The sequence below is a fragment of the Sus scrofa genome, chromosome 14, assembly GCF_000003025.6.
Source record: "Sus scrofa isolate TJ Tabasco breed Duroc chromosome 14, Sscrofa11.1, whole genome shotgun sequence".
Lineage (NCBI taxonomy): Eukaryota > Metazoa > Chordata > Mammalia > Artiodactyla > Suidae > Sus > Sus scrofa.
The window spans coordinates 30,361,893-30,380,597 of NC_010456.5; the positions used below are offsets into that span (position 1 = coordinate 30,361,893).

The 18,705-nt window shown below is 42.4% G+C and overlaps 1 protein-coding gene across 19 annotated transcripts in view; it reads left to right on the forward strand.

Moving 5' to 3' along the window:
• The window catches only part of CLIP1 (CAP-Gly domain containing linker protein 1), a 146,226-nt gene that overhangs the window by 41,023 nt on the left and 86,498 nt on the right, over positions 1 to 18,705 (forward strand). For all 19 annotated transcript variants that reach the window (XM_021072961.1, XM_021072963.1, XM_021072964.1 and 16 more), the window contains exons 2-3: positions 7,342 to 7,533; positions 9,089 to 9,660. In XM_021072961.1, coding sequence (XP_020928620.1) covers positions 7,452 to 7,533; positions 9,089 to 9,660 — 654 coding nt within the window. In that variant the 5' untranslated portion in view covers positions 7,342 to 7,451. The remainder of the gene's footprint in view (positions 1 to 7,341; positions 7,534 to 9,088; positions 9,661 to 18,705) is intronic.

The window sequence follows — 18,705 nt, forward strand, 5'->3', positions numbered from 1 at the left end:
CTATCCATTTACTGAGAGATTAGACTCATACTAACAAATGCAGAGATGGTAGTTCATAAATTATAACTGTGTATTTATGGTGAGAGAAATGCCAAAAGGCACCATTCCCTTTGTTCGCTCTTAGAAACCCAAACCTTAATCTGAGCACAGGATTTTGGAGCATTGTCTGAAATATCCTCAATGCTACAGATTTTTACCCAGCTTTTCTAAGTCAGCAGTATACCTGCTCTATAGACTCCCTGTGTTTATTTTCTGGAGAACCCTTCTCCAGTGTCAGTAAAATAGACCTTTTCTTTTTAACTCTTTTTCTAGACTTTTTTGGGCTATGCTTTTTAGTTTAGCAGTACACGATCACCTTTCTTCATTTTGGTGTATTTTCACGTTAAGTTATACATATGAGATGAGTGTGGGTGTGTGTATATGTATATAAGAATCTGCAGTTTAACAAGATGCCCAGGATTTGTAGGCACATAATGAACAAATGGAGTGGATACCCACATACACTACCCACCCCAGTTTAAGAAATTGAACATTACCATTATGTTGACTTTCTATATTATTTTTATAACAGATTATTACAAAACAGCATTATTTTTTGTTTGTTAAATTTTAAGTTCATTATGTTTAGGCTGCTTTCTTCACAAATCGACTTTTTCAGGAGTTCCCATTGTGGCACAGCAGAAACGAATCCAACTAGTATCCATGAGGATGTAGGTTCGATCCCTGGCTCTGATCAGTGGATCAGTGATCCAGTGTTGGCATGAGCTGTGGTGCAGGTTGAAGACAAGGCTTGGATCCTGCATTACTGTGTCTGTGGTGTAGGCCAGCAGCTATAGCTCTGATTTGACCCCTAGCCTGGGAACTTCCATATGCCATGGATGTAGCCCTAAAAAGCACACACACACACAAAAAAAAAAATCCACTTTTTCTTCTTTCTTTAATTCCTCTCTCCCTCCCTCCCTGTCTGTCTGTCTGTCTTTCTTTCTTTCTTTCTTCTTTCCTCCTTCCTTCCTACTACCAAACTACAATGTAGGACGTGTAATTTTATACCTACCTATTCATTCCCGTACTGCTGGGTTCATCTACTGACTGAGCCCTTCTGTGATTATCAGTCTTCTCCCTATATCACCAAGCCCTTCTCTGAGCATCCTCTTTCCCTCTTTGCCTTATCTAGAACTTGGCTGGCCCCTGAAAACACTTTCCCCTGCAGCCCTCTCAAGGGCCCACCTCAGACTTGACCACATGTTGTCTGATGCCCTGAACTGCTCCTTCTCAGGTTTTCAGTCACCCCAGCTACCTGGAAGCTTTACCATCTGGTACCTCTCCTGTGGCTGATATCCACCCACCTCAGCATCTGGCCATTGTTCTTTTTAACCTGTTTCCTTCTTGCCATCACCATCTCCTCCTCTGCCCTGTGTTTTATACTCCCACATCCTACCCAGAATCCCTTTAGCACTTAGGCCTCAGAGTTCCATCCCCACGGTCAGAGCCTTGAAGCTTCTCATTCTAACCACTGACCCCTTGCTACTCAAAGGGGAGGAGGTGTCCTCAAAGTGGCAGCATCAGTATCTTCTGGGAATGTTAGAAAGCAGAATCTGAGGCCCCATCCCAGACCTACTGAATCAGAATCTGCTGTTTAATAAAATTCCAAGAGATTTGTATGCATGTTTGAGTATCCAATATCTTCATTGTAACAATCCTTCATTCTCCTTGAGACCTCTCATCTGATTTTTCACTCTCAGACCCCACCCTGTCTTCGCTTCCCTTTTTACCCATCTTAATTCCTCGTGCAGTTCCTTCTTTTTTGGCTGCACCATGGCATACAGACATTCCCAAGCCAGGGACTGAACTCTAACCAGAGTAGTGATAACTCCAGATTCTTAGCCACTAGGCTGCCAGGGAACTGTGCCATTTTAATCACTCCGTTAAAACCCTCCGTTAAAGTCACCATCACCTCCCTTGCCTTTCTCTTCTATTTTAATTCAACTGACCAGAATTTTGATTGCAGTTTAACTTAGCTATCTACCTTCCTTGTATCTATGCCTGAGCAGAAAGAAGCTTGTTATTAGAGAACAAATAATGGGTGACTGGTTTCACTTTAAATTCATGACCACAAACCTCACGTATACTTTGTGCTGTTTGGCATTCCTACTATGTTTCCCCAGTAAGTGTCTGTTTCTCTGCTCAAAGACAAATATTTAGTGTGTTCAGCACTCTGTGAACTCCCCAGAGATTTCTCCTTTCCTGCTTACCGTGCCGGCCGATGAGAAAAATGGAAGAGTAACTTTTATGTAGTAGTTTTGAAATAGCATAACTCAGATGGGACTTGAACCCATGGGCTGGAACTCTAACCCAGCCAAACCCCAGTTTGGGATTTGAACCCACAGTCTTCTAATTAAAAATCACACACTTTGTCTCAGGACTTACTGTAGTTCAGGTTCTTTTTGTCTCAACACAGAAAGAATTCAGCAAGAGGCAAAATGATAGGCAAGAAGTAGATTTGGAGAGAGTTCCCATTGTGGCTCAGCAGTTAACGAATTCGACTAGTATCCATGATGAGGCAAGTTCAATCCCTGGCTTCTCTCAGTGGGTTAAGGTTCGATCCCTGCCCTGGCAACTTCCATATGCTGCAGGTGTGGCCATAAAAAATTTAAAAAGGAATTAGATGTATTTAGAGAGATACACATACCATAGAATACAGTTCATCTCAAAAGGCTTGAGGGTGGCCCCAAAATATGGGGTGGTTATTTTTTTTTAATTTTATTGGAGTATAGTTGATGGGTGGTTGTTTTTTATGGGCTGGGTAATTTCATAGGCTAAGGAGTATGAGGATTATTCCATTTGGTGGGGGGGAAGGGGGTGGGGAATTCCAGGAATTGGGCCACCACCCACTTTTTGGCCTTTTATAATTGGCTGTCATGTTGCCCATGGTCATGTCATTTAGATGCTGATGTATGACTGTGAGCTTTAGTGAGGCTCAAGATGTCCTGAATCTTTCACCATCTTGGATCTAGTTGGTTCTAACCAGTTTTTGTTGTGTCCTCTATGGTCATATCATTCTTTTAAAAGTTGTGCCCTGCTCCCTTCCTTTCTGTTTCAGTTTCTTAGGAAATATTTGTGGAATGAATGGATGACCATCTTGGGGGAAGAGTTCCTTCAGAGAGTGAATCTATTAGGCAAAGTACTAGCACCCCAAGGTGCCACCACTTCTTTGAGTGACCTTGGGAAAGTTACCTAATCTTTCATAACTTCATTTTGTCTGTGAATGAGCATAAAAATAATTGTTCACCTTCCTCCACAGTTATTTTGAGACTGAAATAAGGCAGTTTTATTAATTTTTTTAGAAAATTAATGTTTGAATTTTAGGGCCATACCTGTGGCATATGAAAGTTCCCAGGCTAGGGCTCTAATCAGAGCTGCAGCTGCCGGTCTACACCACAGCCACAGCAATGCTAGATCCTTAACCCACTGAGAGAGGCCAGGGATCGAACCCAGGTCTTCATGGATACTGCGGAGCCACAACAGGAACTCCCATAAATAAGGCAGTTTTATATTTGTGCTTTGTACATGCTTGGTGCTGTACCTATGTAGATCCTTTTTGTAATACTAGTCCTAATGTATACACCTGTAGTATGTGGTCTCTCCTAAGTTTGAATGTTAGTTTTAGGGAAAGATTTATGTTCCCATCTCTGCTTCTGGGCTGAATGACTTTAGGCAGCCAGTCATTAACGGATGAGGAAATACATGTGTTATTTTCTGAGGTGTTGCCTCATTAAAGAATGAATAATTACAGTAGCTAATCCATAGTATTATTGTAAAGCTCAAATGGGGTAATAAGGATAACAATTATTTCTAAATTATAAGGTTCTGGTGTTGTGGTTTTCTTTCACATGTTCTAAAAGTTGGAGTGTCTTATTTCAGGTCCCACACTCTTGATTCAATGAGCATAAGCATAAACATTTTAAATATTCTCAGTGCATTAGTGAGGCAAGAACATCTTTTTTCCTTTTGCATGTTTTGGAATTGATTGGTTTCAGTATGGCATTCACTAACCTTGAAGCATTATGCAGAGCTCTTGCTTCTGGGTCATTACATTTTGTGGGTACCATGACCAAGACTTTGATCTTTTGTTTCTCAGCGACTGATTTTTTAAAGCAAGCCTGACATGGCATTCATTAATAATGCATGAAGAAGAAACTTAAATTGGAAGATTTAAAAACCAACATTGGTGATGTAGCTCCTAATTCTCTTATTGAGACAGACTAGATTTTTCTCCTTCATTAAATCCTGGTCACAGTTCCCTGCTTTGGGATTCAAGTAACTCAGATGGACCAAGAGCCAGAGGCATGAAGATTAGACAACAGAAGACTCAAAACTTGGAGTTGATAACCATTCTTAGATGCCTGATACACCTCTCTTTCTTAGATGGAGGCTTTTAGGTGGCCAGCTTTTTGTGAGCTTAGGATGTTGAGCTGCAAGCTTTGAAACTGGCTGAGGTTGCCCAGTCGCTTACTGTGGCAGGTTTTTTTCTTTAGGGAGGAGTGCTTGACCAGAGCCCAAGAATTCACTGTTTCTCCCAAGCAAAATATTTTAAGGAGTACTTCATCCTGTCTTCTCACCACCATAATAGTTTTTCCAGGACATCATGCCTCCTCTGGCTGTTCTGTCTTTACCTTCCTGACCCCAGTCCCTGTGTGATGTTGGACCAGGGTGAAGAGTGGACAAGGCAGTATAAGACCCCACTGTAACCTCTGCACTTCGCTTATTCTCATCCTCTACCAATATCTTTGCATGTGTAAATCATCTAGAGGAGACTCAAACCTCTCCATCGGTCTAAGGCAGTAGTAGGAGCAGCTAACCTTACTTGCAACTTACAGACTATGTCTGGTGAGGGTCTGGCAGTAAAGCCAGTGGTTTCAAATCTGACTGAATCAGGACCACCTGATTGGCACACAGACTCGCAGCCCACGGCCCCCATCCTGACAGTGATGGTGATGGTATGGAGCCCAGGACTGGCAACCAGTTAGGTATACAGCACTTCTCTCTCTATTGATCACAGTCTTCCCCCAAACCACTTAGTTTACCTTTGACTTTTTAAGAAACACTTTGTGCCATTTTGGACCCTTTTGGAAACCATGGGAAATCTGCAGAGTGGGCCTAATGAGGCCACTGTCATGGTTTGATTTCCTTTCAGTCTGATTATCTTTGAATAGAAAAAACTTTAGTGGCTATATTAGTTTCCTGGGGCCACCTTAACAAATGACCACCAACTGGGTGGCTTCAAATAACAGAAACGTGTTCTCACAGTTCTGGAGGCCAGAGTCCACAAGCAAAGTGTCAGCATTGGGGAGTTCCTTCTGGAATTCTGAGGGGGAACCCATCCCATGCTTCTCTCTCACCTTTTGGCGGCCGCTGGCCCTCCTTGGCTTTGTAGACACGTCGCCACAGTCTGCCTCCATCTTCTTGTGGCTGTCTCCTCTGTGCCCTCTTCTAATAAGGATGCTTGTCACCAGGCTTAGGGCCCCCACAGGTAATCCAGGACGAGCTCATCTCAAGATCCGTAACTGAATTAAATCTCCAAAGACTGTTTTTCCAAATAAGGTCACATTCTCAGGTTCCAGATGAGCATATCTTTTGGGGAGGCCACGGTTCAACCCGCTGCAGGGGCCATAGCAGGCTCCTCTGTCAACCCTGGCAAGGTTGTTTACTGATGCTTGGCATGGCCTGTAAGAGAGACAGTGATAAAGTGGGGTCTGAGCTTTGTCATCCAAGCTTGACTAGCAGGAAAAAATGCTAAATGCCATCATTTGAGAGGGAGCCAATAAATAGCATTTTTCTCTTCGAATTCTGATTTTTTTAGTTAATATGTCTAGAAATATTTTTTCCATACTCCAATTTCCCAAGGTCTTCCTGAGATATTTTGCCTGAGCCCCAAAGTTGTAGATACATACTTGGTCTTGAGTAAATCAGAAGTTTCTGTAGAGAGAACAAATTTTCCTTTAGTACTTTCCAGATACAGCTTTTTCTTACAGTTTGAATTTGAACCTTTCACTAGTTTAACATATGTGGTTTTATATTGTTATCATGTAGTTCTGTGGATTAAACAGTGTGTATAGTTTCATAGGCTTGTCATAAAACTTAAGCAACATAGAAGTGAGTGAAGTGAAAATTGAAAGCACCCTTCTCATCCCCCTATTAAGATTGATGCACATTTTTCTGAACCCTCTTGTATGGGTTGTGTGGTTTTTAGGCACTGCACTGAGCTGGAATTATTAATACTATAAAGAGAAGTGAGGGAGTTCCCTGGTGGTCTGGTGGTTAGAATTTGATGCTTTGACTGCCGTGGCTTGGGTTCAATCCCTGATCTGGGAACTGAGATCCTATATCAAACCACTGTATGTGGCAACCAAAAAAAAAAAAAGCTGAATAGATTGCCAGCCTCAACTACTTGTCTTTAGGATAGTAAATTGCTTCTAAATCTATTTCAGCAGCATCTACTTTTTTTAAAACTGATTTTTATTTTTGCCATTATGGCTGGTTTACAGTGTTCTGTCAGTTTTCTACTGTACAGCAAGGTGACCCAGTCATACACACACAGACATTCTTTTTTCTTACATTATCATGCTCCATCATAAGTGACTAGATATAGTTCCCAGTGCTATACAGCAGGATCTCATTGCTTATCCATTACAAAGGCAACAGTTTGCATCTATTAACCCCGAATTCCCAGTCCATTATACTCCCTCCCCCTCCTTGGCAACCACAAGTCAGTTCTCCATGTCCATGATTTTCTTTTCTTTGGATATCATATGATATTTGTCTTTTTCTTTCTGACTTACTTCACTTAGTATGAGAGTCTCTAGTCCCATCCACATTGCTGCAAATGGCATTATTTTGTTCTTTTTTATGGCTGAGTAGTACTTATTTTTAATATCTGGAGTTTTCTAGTTTCCTAGGTTCATTGGGGAGATGGTTTTATTATCCCACATAAGGAAAAATTTAGATGGTGAAAGCTACTTTCATAATAACTGTTTCTTGGTAGTTCCCATCATGGCTCAGTGGTATTCAACCTGACTAGTATCCATGAGGATGCAAGTTTGATGCCTGGCCTCGCTCAGTGGGTTAAGGATCTGGTGTTGCTGTGAGCTATGGTATAGGTTGCAGTCGTGGCTCAGATCCTTCATGTCTGTGGCTATGGTGTTGGCTGGCGATTGGACCCCTAGCCTGGGAACTTCCATATGCCTTGGTGGTGGACCTGAAAAAAGGCAACCCCCTCCCCAAACCCAAAACATAACTGTTTCTCCAGTAGAGTCTAAACTCTTTATATTTTTCTCTTTGCAGATTTAACACAGAGACAGACTTCATAATAGAAACACCTGCAGTTGTATCAATGACTGGGGAAAGATAGTGGCAACAAGCAAAGGAAGAACAGCTCTGACACACTAAGGACAATGAGTATGCTAAAACCAAGTGGGCTTAAGGCCCCAACCAAGATCCTTAAGCCTGGAAGCACAGCCCTCAAGACACCAGCTGGTAATGCTTGATGTTTTTCCTTAATAGCAAGCAAATTTCAATTTATCAGAAGCCTTCTGCTTTAAATTTTTTTTTTTTTTTTTTTTTTTTTGTCTTTTTGCTGTTTCTTGGGCCGCTCCCGCGGCATATGGAGGTTCCCAGGCTAGGGGTCGAGTCGGAGCTGTAGCCGCCAGCCTACGCCAGAGCCACAGCAATGTGGGATCTGAGCCGCATCTGCAACCTACACCACAGCTCACGGCAACGCCGGATCGTTAACCCACTGAGCAAAGGCAGGGACCAAACCCGAAACCTCATGGTTTCTAGTCGGATTTGTTAACCACTGAGCCACAACGGGAACTCCTAAAATTTTTTTTTTAATTTACACAACTTCATATTCTTCTTCTTTTTTTTTTTTTTTTTCTTTTTGCCTTTTCTAGGGCCACTCCTGCGGTATATGGAGGTTTCCAGGCCAGGGGTCTAATTGGAGCTGCAGCCGCCGGCCTACACCACAGCCATAGCAACACTGGATCCTTAACCCACTGAGCAAGGCCAGGGATCAAACCTGCAACCTCATGGTTCCTAGTCAGATTCATTAACCACTGTGCCACGATGGGAACTCCACAACTTCATATTCTTGAAAATATTTGAAAAAGTTTTTTCTACTGAAAGACATAGCATTTTATATCTAGAAGTCTTAATGAAGAGTTGACTTTTTTTTGTAGTTTATCTTAATTTCATTGATGTGCCATGATGCGCCATCTTTATTTTTTATTTTTTCTTATTACCATTTTAAAAAATGTAGTTGATTTGCAGTGTTTCAGCTGTATAGCACAATGATTCAGTTATACATTTTAAATATATATGTATATATATTCTTCTATAGATTCTTTTCCCTTATAGGTTATTACAAAATGTTGAGTATAGTTCTCTCTGCTATGCTGCAGGTCCTTTTTGGTTATTTTATGTATAGTAGTGTTTATATATAGTTAATCTCAATGTACAAAGTTAGAACTGACTCAAAAAAAAACAAAAACAAAAACAAAAAACAACTGACCCCTGTCTTTGGCCGCACCCGTGGCATTCAGAAGTTGGATCAAATCTGTGCCCCAGCAGTGACAATGCCAGCTCCTTAACTCACTAAGCCATGAGGGAACTCTGACTTCTTCCGATCTTTTTTTTTTTTTTTTAACCAGTTACTATGACTTTATTTTGAGAAAATAAGTTTCACAGTACTGTTTCAGATGGTTTTTTAAAAACCATCTACTTATACAGATTATTTTTCTAAAGTGAAATTTTGTACACATCCACATGGATTTCTTGCAATTTTAATCGCAAATAAGGATTCAGTCTTATCAGCTCACTGAGTTTTGACAGCAGTGAAAATGTTAGTGATGGATCAAGTATTTTTTGCCTCCTTGCTAGAAAAAGGAAGACAGAAAAAGGTAAATAGAGCACCTCTTAAAGAGCCACGGCTACTTCTGCTGCTTTTGGCCCGTTTTCTAGTTTATTTTCCTTTAGCTTAGGGGTTGTCTGTTTAAATACGGGACTCTTTTCTGATCCTTTCTTCTCTTTTCAGTTGTAGTTCCAATAGAAAAAACAATATCCAGTGACAAAGCATCAAGCACTCCATCCTCTGAAGCACAAGAGGAGTTTGTGGATGACTTTCGTGTTGGGGAGCGAGTTTGGGTGAATGGGAATAAACCTGGATTTATCCAGTTTCTGGGAGAAACCCAGTTTGCACCAGGCCAGTGGGCCGGGATCGTTTTAGATGAACCCATAGGCAAGAATGACGGTTCAGTGGCCGGAGTTCGGTATTTCCAGTGTGAGCCTTTAAAGGGCATATTCACCCGACCTTCAAAGTTGACGAGGAAGGTGCAGGCAGAAGATGAAGCTGACGGCCTGCAGACAACTCAGGCTTCCCGAGCTACTTCGCCCCTGTCCACTTCGGCAGCCAGCATGGTATCCTCTCCTCCAGCCACCTCCTCAAACATTCCTCATAAATCGTCTCAGCCAACTGCAAAGGAGCCCTCGGCCACGTCTCAGATCAGCAACCTTACAAAAACTGCTAGTGAATCTATCTCCAACCTTTCAGAGGCCGGCTCAATCAAGAAAGGAGAAAGAGAGCTCAAAATCGGAGACCGAGTGTTGGTGAGTCCCGAAACCTCCCAGGTCATTGGGTGGAACTGAGTGAGGTGCTGAAACACACACATGCTGGTTCCGAATCTGTTCTGTAGGGTGATCATTCATGTATAGGGAAATTAACCAGCTTTCCTGGTTCTGTTTATGTGTAAATGTGCAAGAGGTTAGAAACTGGCTGCATAGGTTGTGTGTAGTGTAAGTGTAGGTTTACAATGATTGACTCTAAATTTATCTTCCAGCTTTGCCAAAAGAATGTTGAGTTTTTAGCTTGTAAATATTAAGGTAGCTTTGTTTGATAAAACAAGCTCGGAGGTGGACCTGGATTATTTTTTACAAGGTGGATTTTTTTTTCTTTCTGTTTTTTCATTTTTTGCTTTAAGGATAGTGTGTGAATAAATATGAGGTCCTGTTTCCTTATATGTCTTGGGAAACTCAGACATCGTAGGATGTTATTTCAGAATTTCTTTATTGCATTATAAATGATCAAGGAAAAGGAAGGAAATGTGTAGTAGGTTCTGTTTTACTAATAAGTAGGAAACACAGTGTATAAGGTCTGTGTGCTGTACTTTTTAGAACCCATGAATTTCACATGGTGATTGATTTATTCTTTTTTGTTTTTGTTTTAAATGAGAGGCAGTGTGGTAGTGCTAAAAACACAAGCTAGGTCCAGCTTTGCCTTTGTGACCTCAGCAAGTTATTTAATTTCTTAATTTTCTCATCTGTAAAAATGAGGTTGAATCATAGTGCTAATCTCACAGCATCGGTGTGAGGATTAAATTAGATGATGCATATATAATTCTTAGCAGTGTGTGGTATCCCATCAACACTCAAGAAATGGTAGCTATATTTTTCATTGATGAAAATTTAAAGCTTTACTATTTAGCTTTTTCAGCACTTGAGTCAGTTGAGTAGAAGCATGATGTTTGTCTGAAGTCTTTGACCCTGTGCTCTTTCAGTCTCCTTTATATATGTTCAACTGCCGTAAAATTCCTTCAGGCTTGCAGGCTTCCAATAACACAACAGAAAGAGAAGAGTGGCTCTTAGCCTTTAGAGTGTCCCTTGCGTCTTGTTTAATGTTTCAGCAGTGTACTGAGTAGCCCCCATAGAACTGATGAGGAAGCAAAGGTGCTAAGAAGTACAATCACTTGCCTAAGGTCATACAGCCTGGAGAGTGGTGTCTCTGCAATTTAAATTTAGGTATCTTTACTCCAGAACTTGTAATGTAGAGCTGATGATTGATAGTATAATTTTCAAATTATTTTTGAAAATTGGAAGTATTTGTGACTGCTTGTCTTACAGCATTGTGAATCCAGGAGGCCCCACATCCCTGTGGGAACCCTTTAATTCCTGTTACCTTCAAGGGGTTCCTTCTGGAGCTCTTAGTTTCAAGGTCAGTAGGTTCCTTCTTCCAGTTATAATAGTGAGTTTCAGGGCTTGATGCTTCAGGACTTGGAGCATTTTTTTTTTTTTTTCTCTTTTTAGGGCCGCACCCAAGGCATATAGAAGATCCCAGGCTAGGGGTCAAATCAGAGCTGCGGCTGCCAGCCTATGCCATAGCTACAGCAATGCGGGATCTAAGCCACGCCTGTGACCTACACCACAGCTCATGGCAATGCTGGATCCTTAACCCGCTGGATCGAACCCCGGTCCTCATGGATACTAGTTGGATTTGTTTCTACTGAGTCATGATGGGAACTCAAATGGAGCATTCTTAAAACAGCATTTTCAGTGCTAGCAGCTCAGTCTGTAACTTGTCTGTTTAGTTAGTACTCCACTTGCTGCATCAGTTTTGAATTGGAACAGTTCCCTGGTGGCTCAGTGGATTGAGGACCTGGCATTAGCACTGCCGTGACTTGAGTCGTTGCTGTGGCATGAGTTTGATCCCTGGCCTGGGAACTTCTGCATGCCATGGCTGTGGCAAAAAAAAAAAAAAAAAAAAAAAAAAAAATTGACGCAGTTGCTCTTTTGTTGTAGCAAAGGTTTTTTGATGCTTGTTTTTTCATTTTAACTAATGCTGACTCTCTGATCCCTGTTTACTGTGTAGATATTGCTGCCATGAATGCCCTTAAATTTTGTGTCTGTGGTAGAGGTGGAATTACTAGGTCAAAGTGCATAAACATGTTTAAGACTTACGGTACATATTTATCTAGTAAGCTTTGGTTAAGTCAGAAACCTGTTACCTTAGCCCAGGACTACTTTGTAGAGTAGACTGCAGGTTGTATGCAATGCCATTCTAAGTGCTTAGCTGTAACTGAAATGGGAAAGCATATGGAACACTTTCAAAACAAATAACTCTCAGAGTTCCCATTGAGGCTCAGTGGTTAGGAGCCCGACTAGTATCCATGAGGATGCAGGTTCGATGCCTGGCCTTGCTCAGTGGGTTAGGGATCTGGCATTGTACCAAGCTGTTACATCAGTTTCAAATGTGGCTTGGATCTGGTGTTGCTGTGGCTGTGGCTGGCAGGTGCAGTTCCAATTCGACCCCTAGCCTGGGAACTTCCATATGCCCCAGGTGTGATCCTAAAAAAAAAAAAAAAAAAAGGAAGGATGGACTGGAGGTGGTTGAAAGTGGATATGGGGGGACCATTCTTTGAAGAAATCATTCTTTGAAGAAGTTGAGTGTTGAAGGGGCGGGGGTTGGCAGACTAATGCCAGAGGAGTGCTGGATCTAGGAAAGATATCTTCTAAAGATGGCAGAATCCAGGGTATTTCTATCCTGACTAAAATCATCTGGACTAGAGGAACAGGTACAGGTCAGCAGAGCAGAGGGACCAGTGATGGAATGAGGTTCCTGAGAAGAGGTGGCACCCTGAACACACACAGGGGATTGCTTTGCCTTTGATTGAGATGGATGGTGACACTCCCCATTTTTGTAGGAAGGAAGAAGGAGAATCTGCAGATGCAGACTGGTTTGTAGAGGTTTGAATGGCATATTTGTAGGAAATTTCTAATTACATGTTCAAAAGTAGCATACTTGGGACAATTTGAATCTGTAAGATCTTAAATCTAATGAGTGTGTTCTTGGAGGCAGTATGTACTTGTGGTATTTCTAGGAGAAATTAAAGGCATACCTTAGAATCACAGTATTTTAGGCTGAAAAGACTGTTTCATGATCACCAAATGCCTCTTTTTGCTTAGCATACTGAAGCCCAGGGAGTTCCCTGGTAGCTCAGCAGGTTAAGGATCCAGTGTTGTCACTGCTGTGGCTCTGGTCACAGCTATGGTGGGAGTTTAATCCCTAGCCTGGGAATTTTTTCATGCTGTGGCTGTAGCCGGGGGCAGGGGAGTGGGGTGGGGAAGAATATTGAAGCCCAAAAAAGAAATGTGACTTGCCTCAGGTGGTGTGTGATGTATGTGTGCACACATCATTATGGCCTCTTGTTCCCAGTTCCTATGTTTTTTTCTACTTTCATATGCTGCCTTGTTTCATAGAAATCTTTGATTTATAAATGTAAAACATTTTTACTTCAAAATTAATGTATTAAGGAAATTAGATAGAGAAATCTGAAATATTTGGAGTTTTCCTAATAAAAGAAAAATTCTATTAGCAACCTAAATGTACATCGGTGGATGGGTGGATAAAATGTGGTCTATACATAAAATGGAATATTACCCAACCATAAAAAAGAAAATCTTGCCGTTGGCAAGAGCGTGGATGGACCTAGAGGGTATTATGGTAAGTGAAATAAGTTAGACAAGGAATGACAAATATGATTTCACTTGTGTATGAGGAAGCTAAAAAGCAAAACAAATGAACAAACATAATGATACAGAAACAGACTGATTCATAGATGCAGAGAAAAAACTGGTGGTTGCCAGAGGGGAGGGGAGAAGGGGAGTGCATGAATTAGGTGAAGGGGATTAAGAGGTACAGACCTCTAAAATAAATAAGGCACAAGGGTGTAATGTACAGCATAGGGAATATAGTCAACAGTACTGTAATAACTTATTATGGTGATAGCCAGTTACTAGGATTTTCATGATGATCATTTTGTAACATATGAGAATATCAGGTTCTTAGGCTGTGCTCCTGAATGAATGTGATACAGTAAGTCAGTTATTCTTCTAGTTCTTGGAGTACCTGTTGTGGCCCAGTGGAAATTAATCCGAATAGTATCTGTGAGGACGTGGGTTTGATCCCTGGCCTCGCTCTGTGGGTTAAGGATCCAGCATTACTATGGCTGTGGTGTAGGCTGGCAGCTGCAGCTCCAATTTGAGCCCTTGCCTGGGAACTTCCATATGCTGCAAGTGTGGCCCTAAAAAGAAAATAAATAAAAATAAAAAATTCCAGGAGTTCTTGCCAGGGCACAGTGGGATAAGAATCCAACTGCAGTGGCTTGAGTTGCTGCTGAGGTTCAGGTTTGGTGCTCACCCCGGCGAAGTGTGTTCAAGGATCCTGCATTGCTGGAGCTGCAGCTCCGATTTAGTCCCTGGCCTGGAAACTTTTGTATGCCGCAGGTGTGGCCATTGAAAAAAAAAAAAAATCTAATGGGACGAAGACCAATAGATCATTTTTAGTTAAGGAGTGGTCTAGAGTTTTCCCAGTCTCATGGCAGTGCCCCCGTGCTTCCTTCCACTTGCAAGTTGTGCAGAAAGGGCAAGGGTTGAGCTTGCCTTCTCCACACAGCTCTCCCTACGAGCCTTCAGTTCTTCCTTTTATCTCAGGAATAGCAGAGCAGGAAAGTGGTTTCTCTGTTAGGCAGGAGGTTCAGCTAAATGACCGCCTTAAGATCCAGGTGGGGGTTCCTGAACTAGGATTGCATGGGGTACTCATCTTGAGGGAGGCAGCCCGGGCTTGGGGAAGCCTGCCCCCCACCCCCACTCCTCATGCTCCTAGTCCTGAGAGGGCAAATGAGCTGTCAGGGAGGGTCAGTCAGAGTTGCTTTTAACAAACCCACCTGCCTCCTTCCCATCTCTCTGGCCTCTCTGCTTTCCCATTTGTCCTCATGAATATTCCATGGCTTTTGTTAGTTGAATATTGTTTCCGTCTGTCCTGTGGGATGAGCTTCTTTGGGTTGAAGAAGTTCACCTGACTCTCAAGGACTTAGCTCTTTCCAGGCAGGGAATCTCTGGGGTGACTAATTACTCTGAATGTTTTTGCTATGGTTTTGCTGCATTTTTGGGTGTATTCACTATTTCCAGGATGTGATGTCAGGTTCTTGAGAAATTTGACCTGTTTCGACATGGTTTTCTCCATATCTGGGACTGTATGTTCTATGCTGAACTCTTAGGTTATGAGCAAATATGAGAAGGAGACTTTTTAGGCTTTTGTTGTCAAAGTGACAAGCTTTATCTTTCTGTGAGCTGCTCCCAGGGCTCTTAAACTAAGAAGCCTACAATGGGAATCTGTAGGTCTTTTGGACACTATGAAAGGGAAAGACATCTTCCTGAGATTTGAAGAAATCTCTGTTTATAAGCAATTTTCCTTGTGTTTGAGCCCTAAATAACCCCTGAATAACTATTCATTCACCATGTACTTCTTGTGTGTCTTTCTTAATTTGTTCAACATTGCTTGTGAGACTAATCTATAAAATATAAACTTAAAACTCACACATAGTGGGATCCTATTCTATATACACCATTTTACCATACACTTTGGTAGATTTGGGGCATTTCTATGCTAGTAAATACAGCTCTTTATTTAAAATATTAAGCAGCTGTTTGGTATCACACTGTTTGGGGCACCTGATTTAATCATAGACATTTAGATTATTCCTTCTTTTTTTCCCTAGAAATGAAATTTCAGAGTCAAAATTTGTATAAGTATTTAAAAATTTAGTAAATATTGCCAAAGTACAGTCCAAAAAGCTTTTTACCTTTTTGTGTTCTCACAAAGGGTGTACAAGTAAGTGCCCTTTCTAATCCGATTTCTTCTCTTTTTCTGTCTTTTTTTTTTTTTTTTTTTTGTCTTTTTGCTATTTCTTGGGCAACTCCCGTGGCATATGGAGGTTCCCAGGCTAGGGGTCGAATCAGAGCCGCAGCCCCCAGCCTACGCCAGAGCCACAGCAACGCGGGATCCAAGCCCTTGTCTGCAACCTACACCACAGCTTGGCAACGCCCGATCGTTAACCCACTGAGCAGGGGCAGGGACCGAACCCGCAACCTCATGGTTCCTAGTCGGATTCGTTAACCACTGCGCCACGATGGGAACTCCTCTTTTTCCGTCTTCTTATCAGTGACTTATAACCCTCAAATCTTTGAGTCTGGGTGTGACATTGCACCTGTATTAGTTGTTCATCATCTGCCTGCGGGGTCGGTTCTTGGGCTCTTTTTGGTTGAGTGGGGGAAGAAGGTATTCTTGATGTGGTGACATCTTCCCTTGGTTGCTGATAGAGTGGTTGTTAGTAGAAGGATCTGTTATTTTGTATGGCTTAGAGTTGAAAAGACCCCAGATGTTTACATTATGTTAAAAACACTTCTGGAAAAAAAAAAAAAAAAAAAAGGAAAAACCAGAAAAAGGAGGTCCCATCATGGCACAGCAGAAAGGAATCTTGAATTCGATCCCTGGCCTCACTCAGTGGGTTGAGGATCCAGCGTTCCTGTGAACTGTGATGTAGGTTACAGACTCGGCTCAGATCTGGTGTTGCTGTGAGCAGCTTTGGCATAGGCTGGCAGCTGTAGCTCTGATTAGACCCCTAGCCTGGGAATCTCCATGTGCTGCAGGTGCGGCCCTAAAAAAAGCAAAACAAACAAACAGAACGAAAACCACTTTGTGGACACCTTGGCTGAATGTTAAAATCTTTTCCAGCACCTAAGTCTTTGCTTAGCCTGATTGCTTTGCAATGCGGATTGCTGTAGATTTGCATTTCTTTTTTCTTTTGCTTTTTTTCATTTTCACTTTCCAGAGCCTTAGGTCTTACTCAGCCTAGCCTTGTAGGTTTGTTTGGGAGGGAAATGCAGAGAATCACACTCTGGATGAGAAGCTTCCTCCTGTTTGTACAGCCCAGGTTTAGTAAAGTCAGATCTCAGCAGTTCTTAATTGATACCTCTTCCTGCTCATTGCTTTCAGCCTTGAAGGCAGGATCCATGTGCTTCTTCTGTTTTCACTTTGGAGGCTTGGGAATGCAGAAACTCATCCATCTGCCCATTGGATTTTCTGTCTTTAGTTTTGATTAATTAATTAATATTTTTGGCCATGCCTGTGGCATGTGGAAGTTCCTGGGCCAGGGCAGCAGCCCGAGCCACTGCAGTGGCAGAGCCAGATCCCTAACCCACTGCATCATTAGGGAATTCCTCCTGTTTTGGTTTTATTGCCCATCCTCCTCTCTTCAGCTGCCTTGACCTAGGCCATCATCCTCTTGACCTAGACCTCCACTCGGCAGTCTGTGCCACTAGCTTCATCTCTTTTCCTTTCTTCACACAGTTACTGAGTGATGCACCTGAAATGTGGATCTGATCATACTCTTCCTCTGTGTGGTGGTGCCCTGTCTGCCACTGCTGTTTTCAGTGTTGGGAGTTTCCTGCAGGGCTCAGAACCTGCCCCTGGCTGACCAGGAAATTAGGTCCTTTTTGCAAACCCAAGCCAGCATCTTAACACCAAAGATGTCAGAGCTGGTATCTCTGCCTTGAGGACTCTGTGTAGGCTCCTGGGGGTGGGGGTTTCAAGGTTGAGGAGGCAGTTCACACCATCCAGCTTTGGGACTTGAAGAGAGGAAGGTTTGACCACTGCCCAGGCCTGAGCCTAATGTCGAAATGCCTGTTGCTAGAACGAACCTTCTAACTTCTAATAGGGCTTCTGTGAATTCTTTAAGCATAGTTATAAAAATACCTTGAGCCTGAGGGTCTTTACAGCCTACCAAACATATAGACTAGAAAAGCAAAGTGGGCTGGTACGATTTTGATCAAGAGGAATATTTTTTTTTTTTAGATGTTATTGTGAACTTGTTTTTTTTTTTTTTTTTTGGTCTTTTTGCCATTTCTTGGGCCGCTCCCGCAGCATATGGAGGTTCCCAGGCTAGGGGTAGAATTGGAGCTGTAGCCACCGGCCTACGCCAGAGCCACAGCAACGCGGGATCCAAGCCCTTGTCTGCAACCTACACCACAGCTCACGGCAACGCCAGATCGTTAACCCACTGAGCAAGGGCAGGGACCAAACCCGAAACCTCATGGTTCCTAGTCGGGTTCGTTAACCACTGTGCCACAACGGGAACTCCCAAGAGGAATACTTTTTGATCTTAGTGCCACATAAGAATGTGACTCTGGAAATTAAATATTCTGCACTTTTATCAACCTCAGGGCTAGTAGGGGTCTTTTTAAAAATTTTTTGTCTTTTTTTTTTTTTTTTTTTTTTGCTTTTTAGTGCTGCACCTGCAGCATATGGAGGTTCCCAGGCTAGGGGTCTGATTGGAGCTATGGCTGCCGGCCTACACCACAGCCACGGCAATGCCAGAGCCTTAACCCACTGAGCAAGGCCAGGGATTGAACCCGCAACCTCATGGTTCCTCGTCAGATTCGTTTCCGCTGCACCATGATGGGAACTCCTCAGGGTCTTTTTGCTTTTGTCAAGTGTTTGCTTTTTTGTGTGTATGTGAGGGTTTTTTTTTTTTTTTTTTTTTTTGGCCACACCCACAGTGCAGCATAGTTCACTGGCCAGGGATTGAACCCAAACCATAGCAGTGACAGTGCCGAATCCTTAACCTCCTTAACAGGTAGGCCACCAGGGAACTCCTGGTTTCTAATAAGTTTTAAAAAGTTACAAATAGATTTTAAAAAGTAAAACACTTGTAGAACACTGGAATATATTCACGTTCACTGCCTGTTTTGAAAACCATAACTGGGGAGTTCCCATGATGGTGCAGCAGAAATGAATCCAACCAGGAAGCATGAGGTTGCAGGTTCAATCTGTGGCCTCACTCAGGGGGTTAAGGATCCGGCATTGCCGTGAGCTGTGGTGTAGGTCGCAGATGTGGCTCAGATCTGGCGTTGCTGTGGCTGTGGTGTAGGCCGGCAGCCGTAGCTCCAATCAGACCCCTAGCCTGGGAACCTCCATATGTCGCAGGTGCAGCCCTAAAAAGCAAAAAAAAAAAAAAAAAAAAAAAAAGCCATAACTATAGA